This window comes from Saccoglossus kowalevskii, chromosome 10 (genome assembly GCF_978046115.1).
Source record: "Saccoglossus kowalevskii chromosome 10, keSacKowa6.1, whole genome shotgun sequence".
Lineage (NCBI taxonomy): Eukaryota > Metazoa > Hemichordata > Enteropneusta > Harrimaniidae > Saccoglossus > Saccoglossus kowalevskii.
The window spans coordinates 7497946-7523079 of record NC_140650.1 but is presented as its reverse complement, the minus strand read 5'-3'; the positions used below and the strand labels follow the sequence as shown (position 1 = coordinate 7523079).

General features: G+C 33.0%; 1 protein-coding gene across 1 annotated transcript in view; it reads right to left on the bottom strand.

Annotated features, from left to right (window-relative positions):
• The window catches only part of LOC102805403 (prominin-1-A-like), an 84236-nt gene that overhangs the window by 34792 nt on the left and 24310 nt on the right, over positions 1-25134 (bottom strand). Inside the window, exon 2 of the mRNA XM_085504832.1 lies at positions 16202-16257. Coding sequence (XP_085360958.1) covers positions 16202-16257 — 56 coding nt within the window. The remainder of the gene's footprint in view (positions 1-16201; positions 16258-25134) is intronic.

Below are 25134 nucleotides of genomic sequence, written 5' to 3'. Positions count from 1 at the left end.
GAAGATACAATTGTACATGCAAACAAAGGTAATTCAAATGCAATTCACTTTACAAATCAACTCTGAGTGATCCTTATATAATGTGGGTCAATTTTATAGTCTCTTCATACATTGAAATTTAGTCACTATCTATTTTCAAGTTGTATGAGGACAATTTAAATCACTTGCTTTGATAGTAACCTGTTATCATTGTAAATGTGATGACAAATTCAATGCATTACATCAAGAAGCAAATTGACTATTTCAATACTGATTCCTTGGTCCTATGCACACTGACTCACATAGCAATCAATTTGTCCTTGTTTAGCCAATTCAATGATTGGTTTAACTATACATGTAGTTCCTGATCACAGCATGGTATCATATCATAGAGAGTTAAATTTCAACCCATTACAGAGGTATAACTCAATTTTGATTACAAATGCACAGAATAATGATGCTGCACACAATAAGTCAAGTGATTAAATATAATTATTCATTTCAATATTTAATGTATATCTTTAAACCTAAAATATTGCAAAGTTTGTGTGTCCAACTGAAACTACACACTATTAAAGGTATTGCAATAATGAAGGCATGATGTACGCTCAATTAGGTTTGTTTATAATACATCAAATTAATCATTTAGAGTAGTTTTCAGTTGTTTCTGTAAAAAGTGCCTTACATGTACATGTAACATGTTCAGAGAAGCTCTGGAAGGTACTAAACTGATTAACACCATAAATCACCAAAACCTCGCTGAACATATCAACATTACCCAGCAAGATTCAACTTTATTAAACCAATGTGGGTGCTATTTATCTGTGCATTTAACAATTCCAGACACATACATTATCCATTAACTTGTTGAATGGGATTAAAATTGAACATAAAACTAAAGTTATGTCACAGGAAACTTTAGTGCCAAAGTAATGAGAGTTGTAATTACAAAATGACCTTATATCAACTGAATTGACAGCCAATGTTCAGTTCAATTTAAAGGCATTGTAGTGATGTTTTAGTCAATGTTATGAAGAACAAGCCATGCATGGCACAGTCCCTGTTAGTTATCAAATTTAAGAAATATAGTTTTGTTTATAGTAATATAGTTGGAATATAAACATGTCAGAGATTTGGATCCAAGGGCTGATGCTTGATTATGATGATTTTTTAATATTGAAATGATTGACATATAGTAATCTTGTTTCTGATCATCAAACAAGTACTTGTTTATATTTGGAGATATTGCTCTGGAACAGCATTAATTAAAACAAAATGGCCTCTGGTCTGCCATTTTGAATACATCTGTATATCTATAACATATATATAGTGAATATAAAATTTGAACATAATCAGTCAAATCATGTCAGAAATACGGCTCTAGAACTGCATTCATTAAAACAAAATGGCCACCAGTCAGCCATTTTGAATCCGATTTCAAAAATAAAATGACATGCATCAAGGTCCCATAATGTCCAACATATGTACCAAGTTTGAACAAAATACTTCCCTAAATTCTTCATTTTAAAGATTTTTCAGCATAAAAAAGGTTGCCACTCGACCATTTTGAATCAGATAGTCAAACCAATATATCTGTATATCTATGACATGATCTATAATGAATATAATCAGTCAAAGCATGGCAGAGATATGGCTCTAGAACAGCATTCATTAAAACAATATGGCCGCCAGTCAGCCATTTTAAATCTGATCTGAAAAACAGAATGACCTGCATAAGGTCCCATAATGTCCAACATATGTACTAAGTTTGAACAAAATACTTCCCTAAATTCTTCATTTTTCATGAAGATTTTTCAGCACAAAAAAGGTTGCCACTCGACCATTTTGAATCAGATAGTCAAACCAATATATCTGTATATCTATGACATGATCTATAATGAATATAATCAGTCAAAGCATGGCAGAGATATGGCTCTAGAACAGCATTCATTAAAACAATATGGCCGCCAGTCAGCCATTTTAAATCTGATCTGAAAAACAGTTTGAACAAAATCCATCGATAAAATTCTTGATTTTGATGATTTTTCAGCACAAAAATGGCCGCCATTCGGCCTTCTTGAATCAGATCGTGAAAAAAATTGATGTGCATATGTAAAATATTATCAATGATGTATGTGTGAAGTTTGCGTGTAATTGGTCTAGGCATATCTAAGATACAGGTCTGGATGCACGCACGCACACACAGATGCACAGAGGTCAATCCATAAGTCCCCATTTTCGGACTGCGTCTGAATGGGTACTATTAATTTCAATTGAATGCAGTTATATGTAATGAAGAGGAATAAAATGGTCTTGAATGTTATTATAATTTTTTAGATAATCACTTATCCTTCTGTTAGAAGTACGAGGGACTTTTTAAACTTGTCAATGCCTGCGTAAACTTGTTACTTTTCACAAAATAAATCAGCATCATTTTTTCTATATTTTCATTTAAACATTTTTAATGGAGTTATAATATGTAATGTAATGTTAGAATATGTAAAAAAAAAAAAACAGTTCTGAATATTATATTTTTAGGTAATCACTCATCCTCCCAATAATATCTTTAAACTTTTTAATGCCTAAGTAATTAACTTTTGCCACTTTTAAGCATCATTGTTATTGTTTCCATATTTTCATAACAATTTTGATTTGAACCTGTAGCAATGGAAAACTATGTCAAAATTTTGTCCAGAGTTAACAAAGAAATAAGAAAAATCAAAGAAAGCTTAGAAAGAACTCCCGTGTGCTGAGAGTTTTGGAGACACATTAAAAATTAATTCAAAATTACTTATACTTGAGATATTGATGGAATAGCTGAAAACTAATTATGCAAATAAGGTAACTAATATGAACAGATTTAAGTGTAAAACTAATAAGGTCTGCACAAAGTACCAAGTTTCATTGAAATGTGATTAGAACCAAAAAAATATTAATTTTATACTAATTAGAGAATTAATATGAACAGATTTTAACCCAAAATTAATCAGACTGTCTATTGTCCTAGAGCATTTATGTACCAAGTTTTATTCAAATGTGATGATCAATACTTGAGATATCAGTATTAATTAATTATGTTAATTAGGTGATTAAGAAGCATAAATATTTACCAAAAACTAATATGGTGCATAGTCTTAGGTTCATTGAAATGTGATGGGTACTCTTTAAAAGTTTCATTGAAATCCAATGAGTAGTTTTTAGACATCATAGAACAGCAAAAAATTAACTAGTTATGCAAATTAGGTAATTAATAGGCACAATTATTTATCCCAAAATTAATCAGGTCTCTGCATAGTCCTAGAATATCTATGTCGCAAGTCTCATTGAAATGTGATGATTAGTACTTGAGATATCAGGTGAAAAGCTGAAAATTAACTAATTATGTTAATAAGGTGATTAATATGCACAATTATTTACCCAAAAACTAATTAGGTCTCTGCACAGTCCTCAAGTAACTATGTACAAAGTTTCATTGAAATGTGATCATTACTACTCGAAATATCAAAAGCTGAAAATTAATTAATTATGCAAATTAGGTAATTAATATGTACTGATATTACCCTAAAAACTATCAGGTATGTGCAGTGTCCCAAGTTTTATTGAAATGTTACGATTAATACTTGAGATATCAGTGGAAAAGCCGAAAATTGATTAATCATTATGTAAATTAGGTAATTAATAATATTAACAGATTTTTACCCAAAACTAATCAAATCTGCGCATTAGTTCAGAGCATCCATGTGCCAAGTTTCATTGAAATCCAATGAGTGGTTCTTCAAAAATCAGTGGAACAGTCATAGAACAGCTTAAAATCAGTTAATTATCATGCAAATTAGGTAATTAATATTCATAGATTTTTACCCAAAACTAATCAAATATGCGCACTAGTTCAGAGCATCCATGTGCCAAATTTCATCAAAATCCAATGAGTGGTTCTTCAGATATCAGTGGAACAGTCTTGGAACAGCTAAAAATCAGCTAATTATCATGCAAATTAGGTAATTAATATTCATAGATTTTTACCAAAACCTAATCAACTCTGTGCATTATCCCAGAGCATCTATGTACCAAGTTTCACCAAAATTTGATTAGTGGTTCTTGAGATAATGGTGGAACAAAAAAAGTGACATACATACATACATACATACATACAGACATACAGACATACAGACAGGGTAACTGCAAAGACTCCCTTTTGTGCTTCGCACATGGGAGTCAAAAATTATAAAAATGGTCAAAAAATTTGTTGGCGGAAACATTATGGCGTTCATATAGCTAACAAGTATGTCACAATTAAGACATCTTTGCAAAAGTATTGCTGTGGGAAATATCCATGAAAAAACATACTAAATTCAAACCAAGATCTAATGGTCTGATTCTCACACTATGGATAAGTACTATGTTCTCAATAGACATGTGATTTGTGCCCAGTAATTAAAAAGATAAGGATCTTGATAATCTTGTTTCTTACAAGAGGTGTAAATATGGCCGCCACTGGATAATGATCGAGCACAGATAAATGAATCACAGATAGATAATGTTTTGTGTAACTATTTTTTTGCATAATTTTTTCAATTGAGAAATACTGATGATGGAAAATATAATAATATACATACTGTACATATAAACTAGGTGGAACCATGGAGCTAATCTTTTTTTAGCTCCAAGTTAGAACCAATAAGTATATTTTGAGTTTAAAGGGGCACCTTCCAGTTAAGCCTAATCCCACAACAAATTTACTTTCTGGATTAAAATGGATAACAAAAGGTAGATTAACTTTGTAAACAACATAAACAATAGTGTCCCATGATTCTTCGGTGCAATCCCTGGGCTTGGAAGGTCCCTCTTTAACAATATATAGAGTTCAATATAACATCCTAAACTGCATAAAATTTGACACAAGTACAGTACATAATTTTAAATATAAAGATAGGCACTCAAATTAAGTTCAGGATGCCAATTAATACATACATTACAACACCCAATTGTGAATGGTCAGCTGAATTGCCTCGGCTGCCATATTTAAACGCATTTGCTCCGATGTAACATGTTTGCAATATTTTGGAAGATAGCGTAAGTAGTATGTAATAGTTACACCAATGTTAAACCATAGACCTTAGAATGTTTTCTAAGGTATATGGCTAAACCCCTCTTCAGGGTGGCTTAAATTCTGCAATATTTAATCTTCTTTATGTTGACATAACATGTGCACATCTGTTTTTCTTGGAACTGTAAGTTACACCCATGTAAGAGAGCACAAAAACAGATGTGAACATGTTATAGAGAGGGACTGGTTTGCAAATTCAACCTAAAAATATCAAAACAAAATAGGATTAAAACTGTCATCATGTGGAAAATTAATATGTATTAATATGGATATATAGGTTCAAAAATTGATGAACTCAATAGCTCTTGCTTCATGGAGAGCCAGTAAAGATTTAAGACTATTTGAGTCAATTTAGTCAATATCAGCAGCTGCTCAGTAGTGCAAATTTTGAATTTGGCTCAAACTGCCTTAAATATCAATTTACAAAATGATCTATAACCATAAGTACAGAAGCATGCTGAGTCTGTTTATTATTCAAATCATGAGATGTTTGACATTTTTATTTGTACAATGCTAACTGCTAGCTCACATATTTTCTTTCATTTGTACAGACACTGTTACACCATAGACCACAGGAGTCCCCTCCCTCAGGGACTGTCAAGGACAGTGCATAGACTATAGAAAGAGAAATGCATGGTTACACTAGCAATCATCATGAATAGTTGAATGAAATAGACATAAAATTCTTCAGGGAAATTAAGTCGCTGCAAACAAATTTTATACAAGAACCCTTGCAAAAATTGCCAATGGAATTTCAATTTCACAACTTTTTTTTAAAAGGAAATGTTATTTTTAATGTCTACTACTATATCAAGTACTAGTATACATTTACTTGCCAACAAATAGTAAGTAATCTGGATGAAGTTTAAAGGAAACTTTTGCATTTTATAGCAGTAGGCTATTAAGGGCATCCAGGCAACAGAATTAATGTTTAGGAAATTGCCACATTTTAAATAGCTTCCTAAACTTTCATAGAACTCTGAGATGTTGGGAAAAAAACAGTGCAAATTATTTTTTTCTTCACTTTAATAGTTGTAGAGTTAAGATTTTTTCAAAGTGCTAAATGTGCATTGATATTTTTTTCCCCGTAATTTTTTCTGCAGAATTGTTTTTAAATATTTTACCTGCACAAGCCTCTGAATTTCTAAAGGTCAATTCCTAATCTTTGAGCGTACAAATCTCTTCTAACTCCATAGACTTTATGTAAGTGGACTGAGACTTAACAGTCTATTTAAAGGAGTAGAAATGTTTTCACAACTGCACTTATCCTGCCACAGGAGGAATAATATAGAAGGACATGAACATGTATATTTCTATGTGATTCACAAAATAATGAGGACGAATATTATTTTCTTTTAATTTGTCTATTCTTTGACACTTTCAGAAGAAAATACATCCCAACATAGTATTATTTTAAACAACTTCAAACAGATCATTTTTGTGACAGTTTTTTCACTGGTGAGTTTTTAATGAATATGTTATTATGATTGGCGATATTTTTGATTGCTTGAATATGAGGAAATAGTGTATCTTTATTGTCTTTTGTTTGGAACCATGATAGCTCTTCTGTGTCGATAAAATGTCAATATCCAAAAATAACAAGTTTAAGGACACCAAATGGATCATGAATGACTAAATTAGCATTACAGAGACAAAAGAATAGCTATGAACTTGTGTTGAAATGTGTTATCATGCTGATACTTCCTGCTTGGAGGTTAATCATTAGAACTACAAATGTGAAAATTATTTCCTTCAGAGTTCAGATTATTACTTTAATAGGGGGGACATTTTAGGGGGACACATATAATATAATTACTACCTCATCATACTAAAATATGTTTGGATATTTAGAGTACGAACAAATTCCCACTTCTGGTCCGGTTAGACCTAAAATACACCACGAATAATCACTTTTGAGATATAATTTTTGGTATGCGTTGGTTCTTGGATATTTCATCTTCGTCGTCCTGTACTTTGTTTACTAATTCAAACTTCCTAGTTTGCATAAAAAGGGAGAGTTTCGTGATTTCGACATCGAAAATGCCGTGGTTTCATTATTTGCTGAGGGACGGCCGCGTTAGAAAAAAACGTTAGATAATCAAACAAAAATGACGTTGTACTAAAGTCAAACAAGCAGCCTATCGGCTGAGATAGCTCCGCTGTTAGAAATGCACATTTCAATTAAAGAACTGAAGACATCATCAGAAAATGAACAATATGTATAGTATCAAAGCAATCGGACTTACAGTTTTTAACAAGAAGTCGAAAATATCACTTTCTACCAAAAATGACCAAAATATTCACCAAAATTAGAGAATTGAAGATATCATCACGAAATGAACAAGTCTGAGAAAGGTCTACATATAGTATCTATATATGTAATATCAAAGCAATTGAACTTTTGGTTTTTAACAAGAAGTCGAAAATATCACTTTTTACCAAATATGACAAAAATATTCACCAAAATTATAGAATCCAAGATATCATCACGAAATGAACAAATCTGAGAAAGGTCTACATGTAGTATCTAAATATGTAATATCAAAGCAATTGAACTATTGGTTTTTAACAAGAAGTCGAAAATATCACTTTTTAACAAAAATTACAACAAGCAGCCTGTCGGCTGAGATAGCTCCGCTGTTAGCAATGCACATGGCAATTAAAGAACAGAAGATATCATTAGAAAATTAACAAATTTGAGAGAGGTCCACATGTAGTACCTATATGTATAATATATCAAAGCAATTGGACTTGCGGTTTTCAACAAGAAGTCGAAAATATCACTTTTTACCAAAAATTACAAAAATATTCATCAAAATTAGAGAATTAAAGATATCATCATGAAATGAACAAATCTGAGAGAGGCCCACATGTAGTACCTATATATGTAATATCAAAGCAATTGGACTTGCGGTTTTCAACAAGAAGTCGAAAATATCACTTTTTACCAAAAATTACAAAAATATTCACCGAAATTAGAGAATTAAAGATATCATTACAAAATGAACAAATCTGAGAGAGGTCCACATGTAGTACCTATATATGTAATATCAAAGCAATTGGACTTGCGGTTTTCAACAAGAAGTCGAAAATATCACTTTTTACCAAAAATGACAAAAATATTCACCAAAATTAGAGAATTAAAGATATCATTACAAAATGAACAAATCTGAGAGAGGTCCAAATGTAGTACCTATATATGTAATATCAAAGCAATTGCACTTGCGGTTTTCAACAAGAAGTCGAAAATATCACTTTTTACTAAAATGACAAAAATATTCACCAAAATTAGAGAATTGAAGATATCCTCATGAAATGAACAAATCTGAGAGAGGTCTACCCAAGGTACATATACACCAAGTATCAAAGCATTCAGGCTTGTAGTTTTCAAGAAGAAGTCGAAAAAGTAAAACATTGACACGGACGACGACGACGGACGACGACGACGGACGACGACGGACAATCACTCATATGATAAGCTCCGCTCGACAAAGTCGACAGCGGAGCTAAAAATATTCACGAAAATTAGAGAATTGAAGACATCATCACAAAATGAACAAATCTGAGAGAGGTCCACATGTAGTACCTATATATGTAATATCAAAGCAATTGGACTGGCGGTTTTTAACAAGAAGTCGAAAATATCACTTTTTACCAAAAATTACAAAAATATTCACCAAAATTAGAGAATTGAAGATATCATCACAAAATGAACAAATCTGAGAGAGGTCCACATGTAGTACCTAAATATGTAGTATCAAAGCAATTGGACTTGCATTTTTTAACAAGAAGTCGAAAATATCACTTTTTACCCAAAATGATAAAAATATTCACCAAAATTAGAGAATTAAAGATATCATTACAAAATGAACAATTCTGAGAGAGGTCCACATGTAGTACCTATATATGTAATATCAAAGCAATTGCACTTGCGGTTTTTAACAAGAAGTCGAAAATATCACTTTTTACCAAAAATGACAACAAGCAGCCTATTGGCTGAGATAGCTCCGCTGTTAGCAATGCACATTTCAATTAAAGAACTGAAGACATCATTAGAAAATGAACAATATGTATAGTATCAAAGCAATCGGACTTACAGTTTTTAACAAGAAGTCGAAAATATCACTTTCTACCAAAAATGACAAAAATATTCACCAAAATTAGAGAATTGAAGATATCATCACGAAATGAACAAATCTGAGAAAGGTCTACATGTAGTATCTATATATGTAATATCAAAGCAATTGAACTTTGGTTTTTAACAAGAAGTCGAAAATATCACTTTTTACCAAAAATTACAAAAATATTCACCAAAATTAGAGAATTGAAGATATCATCACAAAATGAACAAATCTGAGAGAGGTCCACATGTAGTACCTATATATGTAATATCAAAGCAATCGGACTTACAGTTTTTAACAAGAAGTCGAAAATATCACTTTTTACCAAAAATGACAAAAATATTAACCAAAATTAAGGAATCGAAGATATCATCACGAAATGAACAAATCTGAGAAAGGTCTACATGTAGTATCTATATATGTAATATCAAAGCAATTGAACTATTGGTTTTTAACAAGAAGTCGAAAATATCACTTTTTACCAAAAATTACAAAAATATTCACCAAAATTAGAGAATTGAAGATATCAACATGAAATGAACAAACCTAAGAGAGGTCTACCCAAGGCACATATACACCAAGTATCAAAGCATTCAGGCTTGTAGTTTTCAAGAAGAAGTCGAAAATATCACTTTTTACCCAAAATGATAAAAATATTCACCAAAATTAGAGAATTAAAGATATCATTACAAAATGAACAATTCTGAGAGAGGTCCACATGTAGTACCTATATATGTAATATCAAAGCAATTGCACTTGCGGTTTTTAACAAGAAGTCGAAAATATCACTTTTTACCAAAAATGACAACAAGCAGCCTATTGGCTGAGATAGCTCCGCTGTTAGCAATGCACATTTCAATTAAAGAACTGAAGACATCATTAGAAAATGAACAATATGTATAGTATCAAAGCAATCGGACTTACAGTTTTTAACAAGAAGTCGAAAATATCACTTTCTACCAAAAATGACAAAAATATTCACCAAAATTAGAGAATTGAAGATATCATCACGAAATGAACAAATCTGAGAAAGGTCTACATGTAGTATCTATATATGTAATATCAAAGCAATTGAACTTTGGTTTTTAACAAGAAGTCGAAAATATCACTTTTTACCAAAAATTACAAAAATATTCACCAAAATTAGAGAATTGAAGATATCATCACAAAATGAACAAATCTGAGAGAGGTCCACATGTAGTACCTATATATGTAATATCAAAGCAATCGGACTTACAGTTTTTAACAAGAAGTCGAAAATATCACTTTTTACCAAAAATGACAAAAATATTAACCAAAATTAAGGAATCGAAGATATCATCACGAAATGAACAAATCTGAGAAAGGTCTACATGTAGTATCTATATATGTAATATCAAAGCAATTGAACTATTGGTTTTTAACAAGAAGTCGAAAATATCACTTTTTACCAAAAATTACAAAAATATTCACCAAAATTAGAGAATTGAAGATATCAACATGAAATGAACAAACCTAAGAGAGGTCTACCCAAGGCACATATACACCAAGTATCAAAGCATTCAGGCTTGTAGTTTTCAAGAAGAAGTCGAAAAAGTAAAACATTAACACGGACGACGACGACGGACAATCACTCATATGATAAGCTCCGCTCGACAAAGTCAACAGCGGAGCTAAAAAGTATGTTCAAGGTCTTCACTTTTTCGTAGCATAAAAACGATTTGCCCCTCACTTATTGTGACACCCTCAAATCAACTGATTTCCATTCCCCTCAAGAGTCAACAATGGTATATGCCTCCATTTTACGCCACGACTCAAAACAGTCTTTTTTGCTTGACATGTTCATACGTATTCTGAGTATTGCCGATAACATTTTGAAAAAATTTTTCAACTAAACTGGAAGTCAAATTAGCATACTTTGTATCATTTTACATGGTATTCCCAAATTAACACCTGTTGTTAATGGCACATACAACATTAGATTCTCAACTTCGATGAAAAGACAAGTTTCTGCCACTCACCACGAAAGCCAAACACCACGAAAGCGAATCATCGCAAAAGCCAATCATTGCGAAGCTACTACTGTAAAGGGGTTAATTATTCACTGGGTTTTAATTTAGCATATTTCGCTGACTGGAAAATGCGCTAAATTAAAACCCAGTGAATATGTCAAATTTAGCATAGAACACATTATCTCAATGATAAACCGTGAATTTAAAACCCATTGAATATGCCTGAAATGGTAAATCAGCGAAATTTAAATCCAGTGAAATTTAGTCATTTTACAGTAGTTAAATTTGATGAAAAAAAGGTACACATTAGTTTTACTGGATTTATTCATTCATTCATCTTAGTCAGTAATCTGATTCAAGAAGATTATCAAAAATTGGGCAGTATGCAAGATGACAAAAAAAGTTAATAATAGATTTAGACTGCCAAAAAATGTATTTACGATTTTATGTAACAAGTAAATTCATCATAATATTAGTGTTATTAAATGTATAAAAATATATTTATGTATGGTACAATTAATCACTTAATAATAAATCTCAGAAAAAAAAAGTACACAGTGTGAGCAAATACACCCAATGAAATGCAATGTATCCATGACAACCACTTGAAAGCTATGCTGGTCTATTTGCTCTTGTATGCATTGTTCTTAGATAGCAGTATTTACATTGTTAGGGTGGTTAAAACATAACATAGTTTTATGGATATTTGTAAATCACTTCACTGGTACAGATTTTATCTCAAATGCACTAACATATCATGCAAGCAGAATGTTTAAACTCTTTGGACTTCAATAAATGCTAGGTAAGGGTCAAGGATTGAGTACTCTGTCTGCTGAATCACCGCTGTAATAAAAGTGATGTACATAATACATAAATTCCATGCTGTCAAAAAAGTATATATAATTGATGGTCCCACAGTGTTTGAATTTTTAAATAAAAATACAATAATGTTTTATGGGATCCAATCATGACTGATACATATAATATTGTGATATGCTTCTGTTAGCTGTCCCAGAATTAGGGTTTACATATGCACTACTAAAGATATGCTAAAGAGCAAACACAATGTATTTACATTGTCTAAGTATAACCTAATGTTCTATGTAGATGTCTTCATCCATGAGTTCGCCATCCAGTGGTAGCTTGTGTTCTGTGACATCAGACTGACGAACTGATGGACAGGCAGACAGACCTAAAACATGAGTTCCCATTTTGGACTACTGTTCACAGAAGAGGTTTTGACTGTCTGGAAAATTGTGAGAACTTTGATGCCTTAGTTATTGTATTAGTAAAGAATGATGGAAACATAATTGTCCAAACTGAGAAATGAAAAACTGGCATTAACCTAATTGGCGTTATAGTTTGCAAGGCTTATGTCACCATAACAGTGATGTAATTCAATAAATTTGTTTGTAAATCTGAAAATTTCGCCATGCAATCAACTGTTCTGAACAGAAATTTCACTTATACAGTTAAATTTGATATAGCTTCTTTCTCTCAATCTACCGTACAATACAGGTAAGGTAAGGTACAAAAAAATAAAAGAGAAAGAATGAGAGAAGGAGAAAAAGCTCAAGATAAAGAGACGTAGGAGAAAAAATACAAGCGTATTGACGTTCAAAATAGTTTCGCTGTTTTAGCAGAGCAGATTCTTGCAATAATTAGGCCCAGACTACCGTAGTCATATTACTCATTTGAGAATAATAGTTAAGTAAAGTCAAAAATAACATTTTTGACAATAATTACAAAAATATTCATTAAAAATAGAGAATTGAAAATATTGTCACAAAATGATCAAATCTCACAGAGGTCCACTCAAGGAACATATGTAGCAAGTATTAAACCAATAGAGTTAACAGTTTTCAAGAAAAAGTTGTTTGAAAATATTTTGACATGGGACAATCATCTATCCGAGAAAAAGATGACTGGCAGAGCTAAAAATAAATTTGTGGGAAAGTGAGATGGTAGGGGCAGTAAAATGCAGACAGAATACAGACTAGTATTTATGAAAAATACAAGTGACAGATGTTCACTTGACTTCAATTTATTTGTAGTAAATGGTTGACAGGTAGTCAGACAATTCAATAATGACAGTAATCGTATTAGTCAAAACCTATTAAAAAGTTCAATAATTGCAACATCTTATTCATTTCATCATCTGTAAAATGGAAAGCTATAAAATTGAATATTTATTTGTTGCCAGTGCTTTTTTTTATAGACGATCAATACTAGATATAATTTATATAAATTTAAATTTTATGACAATCTCAGGTATAAAAGTTATATTATACCAGTGTGCCAAAATGGCAAAAAAAAGATTGCATAAGTGGAAGGACATATGAATTTTTTTGACTTAGATATTTGTATTACAATATTTATCATTAAATATGATAAAATGAATCCTGTGTTTTCCCAGAATGCAGTTTTTTTTCTCAATAGTATTCAGTGTTTTTGTTCAATCTTTTCAAAATCTAATTTATTGCTGTCTCCAGAGCCCCAAGTGAAAACAGTACAGATGAGAAGATGTGTTAATAAACTATAATTACAAATAATAAACCTGCTATCTAATGACTGGAGCAACTGGGCAGATTTAAATACTCCATCAATATTATGGCTAGAATATTACAATTATTTTAGCTGTTTCAAGAAAATCAATAAATTTACCATCCTAGCCTCAAGTTGATGATTTTCACATTGAATTGAACATGTTCAAAGCTAAATGACCTCTTTTTTTTCACCTGATCAAATTAACACATCGATTTACCAACTAAACCTGATTCCAAATTGTGGCCACCAAATAAAAATAAATTGTTTCTCTAGAAATAAATTTAACAATCAATACTTGAAACTTACCGGTATTGCATGTAACGGTAAATATACATACATGTATATATGAGACATGTCATATCAAATCTTTTCTGTATATATGATAGATGTGATTAGTCACTCAGCAAATGTAAATAATTTCATTAATCATAAGAAAGTACCTCATCAATTATGTTAAATGCAGGGGTCAAAACTAAGACCTGACCACCTGTCTTAGACAGGCAGATTTTAGCGAGAACAGGTAATTGCACAAATTGTTTGCATATGTAAACAAGCGAATGAAGCTTTAAAATTTTCCTACAGTTGCCAAATAGAAAGTGAAAAACTGAATTCTTAGTTTTTAAACTCTCAATATCCAATTTGAACAAGGTATGTCCCAATTTTCATTATCACCTACATGATGAAATAAACAGGCACTTTTTATTATCTAACCTGTGCAATGGCAGGCAATTTTTATTTTTTAATTTCAACCCATTATATTATATTTTATCTCATGTATCATGTCTGTTTCATGTGATACAGCACATTGGATACTTTTGATATCCCATCTTGATATCCATTGATGATGTTTCATTGATGTACTCAATTCAAAACCTTTAAAGATACCAAAACATGGCGCATTTTCAAATAACCACAGCTGTATTTGGATTATGGTAAATAATATTGTTAATGAATCTCTTTTTTTTTATAGCTCAATGTTGAGATGCTAATCTGTCAGAGGGGAATATTTTGTTGAGATACTTTTACTTCAGCAAAATTGACCATCCGAAAAATACCTCCGCATTTGTTGAATCCTGCAGGATGTTTTGACACCACTATGACACTATTACCTTTGTTTGTTTGTTATGTTTTTTTTGTTTTTTTCCGTTTTATTTCATGCTCAACATGGAATCTCACAGTGAATGGAAAATTCTAAATTTTCCTCATAAAAAGTTTTTGGTATTGAACAAACTCATCCTACCTGCTCAGTTTGTGGTACTAATTTAGAGGTTGTGGATATTCAAAACATACATAATGTCTTTTATTATTGATAGAGTCAAGATGATTTAAAATGCTGTGTGCAAATATCTAATTTTTTTTATATAAAGTTGGCACTTGCAAACTTTTGTTTAGAAAAAAGAGGGTTGAACTAAGAAATAACATTAGCTGTGCACATCATCCACATTTTGATTATTCACTGCCCCTTAGGGTAAAGTTGTCTGAACACTTCAATTGTGTGTGTTCAATTCTTTGTGTTGGATTAACTGAACTTCGCTGGGAACTTAATTCTGGTAATAATCAATACATCCAAAGCAGCATTCACAACAGTATAATAATTAATGAACACAGACTATGCTCTCTTAAGGCAGCAACCACACAAATAGAGCATATAACATGGTCTGTTAATATAGTGATGACATGACAGGCAATATCGGTGAAATGGAAAGGAATCTACTTTTGTGTCTCCATAGAATGTGTACTCGACTGCTGAAATATTATGTGTATGCTTTTGTAATAGTGAGCTGCAAATTGGATTTGCAATTATATCGTGTGTTTTTTATTCAACAGTGAGTGAATCAACATCCTGCTTAGATACACAATTTTTCCACCACTGTTTATAAGATAATAAAGGACCAGGTATACTATAAATATGCTCCTAAACGATTATTATTATTATTTCTTTGCTTGTCACGCTGTAGTAAACAGCTCCAGCCAAGATCCGGTAAAAACGTGTTTTCTCGAACTTACTGGTCAATTATGTTGTGCCAAAGTGGATGCATGTGACTATGAATATCACAGCAGTGACTGTGTGTAGTATTTATGACAATAAATAGTGTACGAGCTGAGATTTTGGTGGATAAAATTCAAAAACACGAACTGGGGAAAGGGAAGCACTACTAATCTTGAATAATTAACTACTGTCAATCAAAGTCACGTGATGTTGGACCACTGAAACAGGATGCGTCATAGGCTATGCAAGTGATTAACAACACTCTTTGGCATAGCCACACCTCCAATTCACACTTGCCCAGGGCAAGTGAATTGGGCCTTTAAGTTTAAGCAAATGGAAATAGCAAACAAGGTACTGAGTGTGTAACACCTACAGGTACAATATAGAGAAACAATGCAGAAAATCAACAAAAGAATAAAACACTGAAAGTTTGAAGAAACAACATTTTTATTGTATGTGGCCTCACCTGATTATATTCAGTGGTAATGTCTACGTCATTCTTTAGTACTCTTCGGATCAAATCTGCAAAAGACAAAAAGACTGATCTTAGATGCATTTACAAGGACAAATCCAGTTCATCTCACTAAAAATAATGGGATTTATTCAGAAAGGAAAACAAAAGATTAATATAAATGATTGTAAACAATATAAAGAATAGTATGACAATATTATTAATACAATAATACATGATTTCCGGGATAGAAAGCTTTCGTTTTAAGGTAGGTAGCTGGCTACCATTAAAACTTATCATAAGATTTTCTTTACTTTTACCATATAGCTTTATTTCATGCTGTTGCTCACAAATTGTAATAATTTTTTTATTTCAGTAAATGCCAGTGAATAAACAATACTTTACAATACAAGGCTTTGCAGTATAGTATAGTAAATTATTTTTATCATACATGTAACAATCAAATCTGTTGTTAATTTTCAGTGAAATGATTCACCTTCACAATATACGAGTCAAACATGGATACCTAGATCTATGGGGTTATCAAACACTGCTATATGGATCCTGCTATATTAAAATTGGGAGGACACGGGAAGCAGAATAGATGGAATGCACATGTGTACGCCAGTAATTACTGAATTTAGATTCCCTGGACACAACAATTAAACAAATTGTACCAAATCTGAAATGTAATTGAATAAATCAAGGTTCTGATAGTTTTTATTTGTGTGTGCACATGTACTTCATATATAGCAGTGGGCAGCAGACAACAGAATGTATAATAACAGTACACCTACTCTGACAACAGCACATATCCAGGGCTAATGGATACTAATAATGTCTGTTTTTAACTATCAAAAGGAAATACCAGTAAAAGTAGAAATGTAAATCTTAGATCAAGATGACAGGTATATTCCATCAATCAAAAGACACTTGTTGGTAAGGATGCCAAATATGATTGAGGGACTGTACGTGACTAGCTATTAATAAAACAATTAGTATAGTCAAGGCAAAGACATTGGTTTTGGCATGTCCCAAACATGATAGTAAGTGTCTTCTTTATAGCTGATAATGGTCAGGTGGGATATAGTTACAAACATTGCACTCCATTATTTACATGGACATTACTCAAGTATACAGAGTTATAAGACAGCAAGTACACAGTCTTGTTTTATAAAACAAGCCAAAACAAGAAGGTAATCAACACTCCAGACTAACAGACTAATGCAGCTTTTACCATTTATACACTCACATAATATTTTACTATATTTTATCTAAAAAACACTGAAAAAAACGAACAAAAGACTGCATGCATATCTAAATAAAGTCCTGATAATATGGATGGCATAGTACAGATGTATATGAAATGTAGAAAATTTTGACTCAATGTAATAAATTTAGTTTGAAAACAATTATAAGCAATATATGTGACCCACACCTAACCCAATATTAGTGAAATTACCGGTAGTGAAGAAACAAATACAATATAAAAAGCCTGAGTTCCATGATAGCTATCAGTAATTAATACCTATCTCATTAGTAACGTTCATGCAAAGTTCCTCTTCACGGGCTAAGAAGTCAAACACCTTAGCCCGTGCTAAGAAAACGTGCGTGAACGCTTAGCACGGGCTGACACAAGAAAGTATATATGGATTAAATCTGGCCCGTTTTTAAGACGCGGTCCGGATCCTAAGCACGTACAGGCTAACGAAGTGTGTGTGAACGCTTAACTCGATCGGGCTAAGCGCTCCCACATGCCATTGTATTTAATGTTCATTTTGAAGATTTACTATTATATTCATAGCTATTCATTTTGGTATGCCATTTCCAGCATGACGATCAACGCAAACACACATAGAGAGATTGTTCTTGCGAAAAATGAACTCACGACTAAACGCTGTGCTACTTCCTGTTATTTTGCAACCTGCACTTTCTGAATTTGTGTATTGTTTTATAACCTTAGAACAACCATGTACCTTCCTAGTTACTGTACTAGTAATCATAGTTAAAATGAATGAAGATTTTGTATATTCTTAACAAGTTTGGGCATTCCTTATCCCGTGCTAACTTAATCCTGTTTCCTCCTGTGCCTGAATGTATTTAATTGGGTCTATTTGATATGCAAACATATGAGATTAGCTGCGTTCATGCACAGCTCCTTAGCACGGGCTAAGAGGTCAAATTCCTTAGCCCGTGCTAAGAAAACGTGCGTGAACGCTTAGCAGGGGCTAAGGAATGCTAAGTACGGATTAAATCTGATCCGAATTTAAGACGTGGTCTAGACCCTTAGCACGGGCTAACGAAGTATGCACGAACGCTTAGCCCAGGGCTAAGCGCCCTCTGCGGCGACATTTGGGTGTGAAAATTGTCCCATGTTCGTATAACGACTCTATTCCATCAGTCATTACTCCGCGCTCGCTTCCACACTGATCGGGTTGCTGTAGTAGAGCGTACAGCAGCTCCAATTGTTGACAAAATAAATTTGGTTCGCTGTCTACGACATGCATTAATAAAACTCTGTATTCTGTTACGCCCCTTGTATACTGTTTCTGTGCATCCAAATAAGTTGGGTCCGTCTTCTCTCGCGTTCCTGTGCACGTCGCTTCAAAATTAGCACGAAACATGCCAGCAGCAGGAATAGAACCTCGCGCGTGTCATCCATTTTTCGTTCGTGAATAGTGGCTTACCAAAGATCACCGAATAATGGCACCCCTTAGCCGGTGCTAATGACTGGCCCTCCCTGTGCGTGGACGCAAATGGGTCTAGCCGAAATGCAAATATGCTAGATAAGCCTAAATCAGCTTAAATCTTAGCCCGTACTTCGTGTAACGTGAACACAACTATTACCTTAGGCCGTACTTTGTATAGCGTGAACACTACTACTGTCTGCATAGGAAAGCGATGCCATGGTAGAATTGGCAGGTACATGTAATAAGTCAGATATCGGTATATTGATTTAAGAGTCTCCTGAGACAAGGAAATCCACATACATGAACAGTTGTCAAATGTGACAATTGAAAATGATGTCATGAATTACAGTTCTTTTTATAGCTTAATCTTAATGTCAAATTCTTTGACCTCCCTTCTTGTGTGTTTTGTTTTAACCCTAATAGAGGTATTATCTGACAGGTATTGTAATCATAGAAATAAAGCTCTGCAGTTAGAAGGTCATTTTGACAAAATTACAAATTCATAATTTGTATAAAATATATGGATTATTCGAATTAATTTTCTTCTTATAAAAATTGTGATCACGAATTTATAAAGCAAAGGGGTTAGTCAGATTACTGATTTTGCCCACAGGGAGAATACATGTATAGTATTAAAGATAACCTTATGTATCTGAGCAATATTACTTACAGACGAAAGGTGCCCGTATCTCATATGCACAATTAATTTAGAATTCAAAGAACGAGTTCTTATGTGCTATTTATAAGCATTCTATAAATGTTGGCTATAATACATTGAATGACAGTAAGGTGGGGATGTTATACCAATTAAACGTTAATTATATGAATATATTGTTTTATGAATCAATGGCTATCAGTTTTCAAGTTGACCAATCTCGAAATGGAATTGTGTTAATTTTCAACCTGGTATAGTAACATCAGCATGTGTTAATGAGCTAGTTCAATATCCAATCAGCAAGCACTTTCTTTAGAATAATTGGGTGATTGGAGTTACTATGTCAAGTGAGTAGACATAGACAATGCTGAGCTATTGAGTCAATTACCAATGAATATTTGAATTTGAAAGAATTGATTAGTTTAGTTGCTGCAAACACTACATCATGTAAATATTTCTGAAAGTAAAAGTTACAAGTGAAACATAGTTATAATATTTTGTAAACCTTGTCTTGAGCATAAAGAGTGGATTTAGGGATTAAGAACTGTTTTTACTATAAGATATCCAAATACATCATCACCCATTTCAATACTATTTCTTCAAGTCCAGGAGCTTGTTAAGATGTTTTAGTTGTACAGACTGAAAGCTGTATCCAAGGCCAGTCCATAAAGACTCAATTTATTTAATTTCAGATTTGCTATTCCAGCTTGACTGGTGTTTATTTCTAGTTTTACACTGGCTATGATTAATGAGAACTCAGCACAGAAATGCTTAGAAATGACCTGCAATGAAATAGCGGTACATGTTTAACCTTTTCACCACCAGACTTTCTTGCCCAAATTTTTCTGCACTTTTCTCTTATATTTTTCAATATTTCTGGAAATGAACCCTAATTTTGGAGCCAACAGAAAAAACATTTGAGCCCATTTTCAGATATTACTTTAAAGAATTGTCTATTTTTGTCGCAATCTTCTGACTATTTTGTGAATTTGTGATAAAAAGAGGGAACTAGTGGTGAAAAGGCTAAACACTTACATGTATATACCGGAGATTATTTATGCTTGTATCGGTATTGTAAATACACAGAAGAGTTTCACATTCAGTAAATAATCTAGGTTGTCAATAGTAACCATAAAGATCTTTCTTTCACATGTGACAGCACATGTGCTACCAGCTGACTTACATACATTCTGATTGGTTAAAAATTTCAACACCACCAAAGATTAAAGTGTTTCTTAACTACCAATATATTAATTTATTGTCTCGTTCATTAAATTACATTAACTGTGACTTTTTTATGAACAGGGCTGCAATCTAGCTCCCAAATTTACTTCTGTTAGTACAGTACATGTATGTGATATGTAAAACTCAGTGCTGACAATTTATACAAGACAGACTGTTAGTCTGTAGCCTGCATAGTGGGTAAAACAGGAAATCATGCACTGGTGAAAATCTCTTGATTTCCGAATGGCATGTAGTCACCCCTAAAAGCCGATTTCACCACAATACTAAAGTATTATCATTTTACTCATATACTCATAGAGGTGTGCAATGTTGCTCCATATTCTACTTAGATTAAAGCAAAGATTACTTGAGATATTCCACCTTCCAAGCAGCTAGACATTGAATTAATAGACAGTGCAGATCTACTGTGGATAGAAAGTAATCAACTGATTGAAATGAAGATGGGATAAAAGACTATGTTTTCCAAATTCCTTCTAAATATATCACTCAGCATTTCCATTTTAATTCTATCAGTAAGTTTCAAGCCACAACAGATTATTACACTCCATCAACTCCATATACCACTTTGCAGCCAAGTATACGATCATTATGAAAGAGATGCCTCAATGACTTTATTCAATGGTATCAATGTATTGCTACTCATTTGTCGTTAACCATTTCACATTGACTGTACTGTTATATTACTTTCTAACACTGAAATGTCAGAGCTATATAAATGATACAAAAAACATCTAAAGAGCACTCAGTTTACTGGCTTATGCAAATTAATTAGGACACAACAATTTAGAAACCATTGCGAATGCCGTCACAGCCCCCCTCTCTTTATATACAAGTGCAAGTTCTAGTCTATACTGTGAACTAAATGTCTTTGACTGCAAGGCAATATCAAATCACTTGACATAACAGAACATAGTAAATATTAATTGGCAACATGTATTTCATACAAGTGAGTTTAAAAGTTAAGATCAAGCCCTGGTATTTAGTGTTTATGTTGACAAAATGTAAAACAAATTAAAATGGCTGCCAGTCAGCCATCTTGGATTGGTTCGTGACACAGATCAATTTTCATAATACCACAATTGTTTGTGTACTTAAAGATTGAAAAGTGAGAATTTTAGATATAAGCAGAGTTGTGGAAAATAAGATGAAAATCGAACAACATGGTTACCAGTTGGCCACATTGAATTAAATCTTGACTATTATTGATGTGTTAGAACAATTAAATGACTGTGTCATTTTTGGACCCACATTTAATCACACTGAGTGAATATGGGATGTAGGCAGAACTATGCAAAACAAGATAAAAATTGTCAATTTTTGTCAAACAAAATGGTTGCCAGTTGGCTATCTTTAATATGAACCCGGCATAAATCAACTTGCATCTTTGTGAAGCAATACATTGTCTCTGATTGCATTATCAAGTTATAGGTAGAAATTACAAAAAATATATATTTTTGACTTACAAAATCACTGCCTATATGTGGTTTTTATTCTATTTTTATTTTTGTATTTTCTAGGGCTTAGAATTAAATCAAGGTGTGGTAAAATTCAATAAAAATAGTTGATTTGTCTCCTTTATTACATCATAGACAATTCAATTAATTCACAGCAGGGTTCACAATTGAATTAGAAAGCTTTCAAAATAATGACTATTTACTTCAATTACAACTATTAATCACACAACAAACAATAAAGAGGATCCTAAATGTAGTGTTAATGAAAATAATGTCTACTTTCATCCTCATTAGACGGCTATTGTCAAAATTCCAACTCTATGGGGATTTGCTACAAACTGTAAAATTCATGTTCACAGAAGTTGCCAATTCTAATAACATTTCCATGTCAATTACTGTTACTGCAATGTAGAAATCTCTTGTGTATAAACAATTTAGCACATCCTCAAAAATATTGAATTATATGTCTACAAATCCTATGAGAGAATTTCACTTTTAAATATTCAAACTTGGGTTGCTTCATGAATATTTTCATGATGAAATTATAATCCGGAATGTATCAGTCTTGAAATGTCTAAAAAGACCTGTTTATCTGAGTAACAGACAGGCAGTATTCAGTTGGGATGGGTAATTACACAAACTGCCTGCACATGTAGACAGATGATTAAAGACTCAGGACTTCATGAAGACAGTTTTACCTAAAAAATTACTACTCCCACAATTCTGAAGTTCGAGCCCTCACTCACTCACTCACTCACAGATTGCAAATATTTGTTAACAAATTACTTTTCAAATCACCGAAGATGAATATACAAGATAAATCAAGAATATAAATTTCTTGTACATCAAAGTACATGTTGATGAAGGATAAACATTACAACCCCTAAACATACCTAAAACATAACAATATCCATTTCATAATAATAACAAGTAACCTGTAGAATACTGTGTGGGTAATATTTTTATATTGAATTTTGTTGCATTTGCAGCAAATAGTTACCAAACAATGAGAAATTTATAGGATTGAATATACCCCACAGCTGGCTTCACATGCATAGTTCATAGTTCATACATGTATGGTGCTTACACCAGGATTTAATTACAGCACCTAGGCGGTATGTGGTTACAGCTTAATGTTCCGAGTAATCGCAAGAAATTGACATGACAATAGAAATTCATTAAAGATTGGCACTCCCATGCAATTAACAGCGAGTGATATTCCTGGGATTGAAACATATATTTTGAAGTCACTGATGTAGGCAACGAATAACTGCAAGTTGACATAAAGACGAGGTAGTTTATTTAATCAGTGGTCATCTAGAGGCTGAAATTATAATTAATTTGTTTATTTCAATTTCTCCTGATGTCAAATAGAATACACTGGTGAAACACGGTAGTAACTGTGGGTGAAAGGATGTTTTGGGGTGTAGTTTACATTGTATATGGAGTGGTAGGGTCGGGTGTAATGTGTTCATTTCCAACTATTATGAAGTCACGTAGAATTTCACTTAATTTATTTTTGCTGACATGTTTTCAAGCATTACATGTGAATCCAATTTTCACTGCGCTGTGTCTCAATAGAGTATGAGGGAAATGGCATATTCACTGGAATTTATTTCAGGGGAAAAATGTTTTCAGTGATAATGAAGTATTATGACAGATGCCCTCCCCGTGGCTTTCATTGCGTATGGAAGTTATTTTCACGAGTGATGCGGTGTATCCTGCTGCCGTACTTTCATGAGCGAAGCCACGGGGAGGGTGTGGGGTTCTGTTATTATACATATGTCCCATATTTGATTATTTCACATTAAAAAAAGAACGTGCAACAAACCGGGATAGAAATTTAGATCGAGGAACCCAATTGCCCATTAATATGCTCCAAGACAGTGCTGCGACCTAGCAACGCTTGTCAGTGTAGAACGCGTGTCGCTGTACGTGTGAAAATAAAATAATCAGACGTCTAATTTGAGTCATTGTCCGAATAAATAACTCGTGGATGTTTAAGCGTGGTGCTCGTAGCGCAGTGCGTGTTCGAATATCATGTAAATAAACAATGTATTTTGCACGCATTGTATACGTCGCTATGAGTCCCATATCGAACAGGACGCGACAAGACGACTGTCGCCCTTTAGTTGGGACCACGACAGAACCAGAACTTAAACTGGGCGACTACGATACACGGTTGATGTTGAAGTTAAAATTTCCTCCACAGATCTGTGCATTGGCAAACATGCCGTGCAACTGCGGTACTCCACTGACAGAATGACTTTCGTTGAAATCGGTCGTCGCTGACTCGTGAGCTGCACACTACAACCTTGTTTGTGATGTTGCTTGCTGGTCGTGGATAGACTGAGTCTTGGTTACCGGTTAAATTTTGCTAATTTGGCGTTGGTAATCTTTATTTGGAACTGAGTAATGCCGCAACGTCGCCAGCAGAAACCTCATGGTATATCGATGTTGATGGTTGCGGCTCCATATTAATCGGAGATTTTACTGCAGGTCCAGGCAGCGGGTGGATCTTCCGAGAGCCCTTCAAGATTTATAAAACTCAGTTTCCAGGTGGTCAACAAACATTAAGTTCTCCCAATCCTAGTATTCTATGTGATGTACATCTAACATGCCAAAAATGCTGGTGAACGATTTGAACCTGACAAAAATACTTGAAATAGAAACCAGGAAGGGGAGGGGGGTAAAAGAAAAGTTATATAACATTTTATTATTCAATAATTTATTAAAATACATAAGTTTGTCCAACTCCCTGTGATACAACACCTCAGACATAGCTCATTGTACTCGGCTTGAGTGTGGGCAAAAAGTTACTATTTGAATTTTTGATATTTTTTTTCATTAATGAGAAAGTTGACCCCGAAGTTAGAGTAACTGTTCAGCAGGAATGGCTTTTTA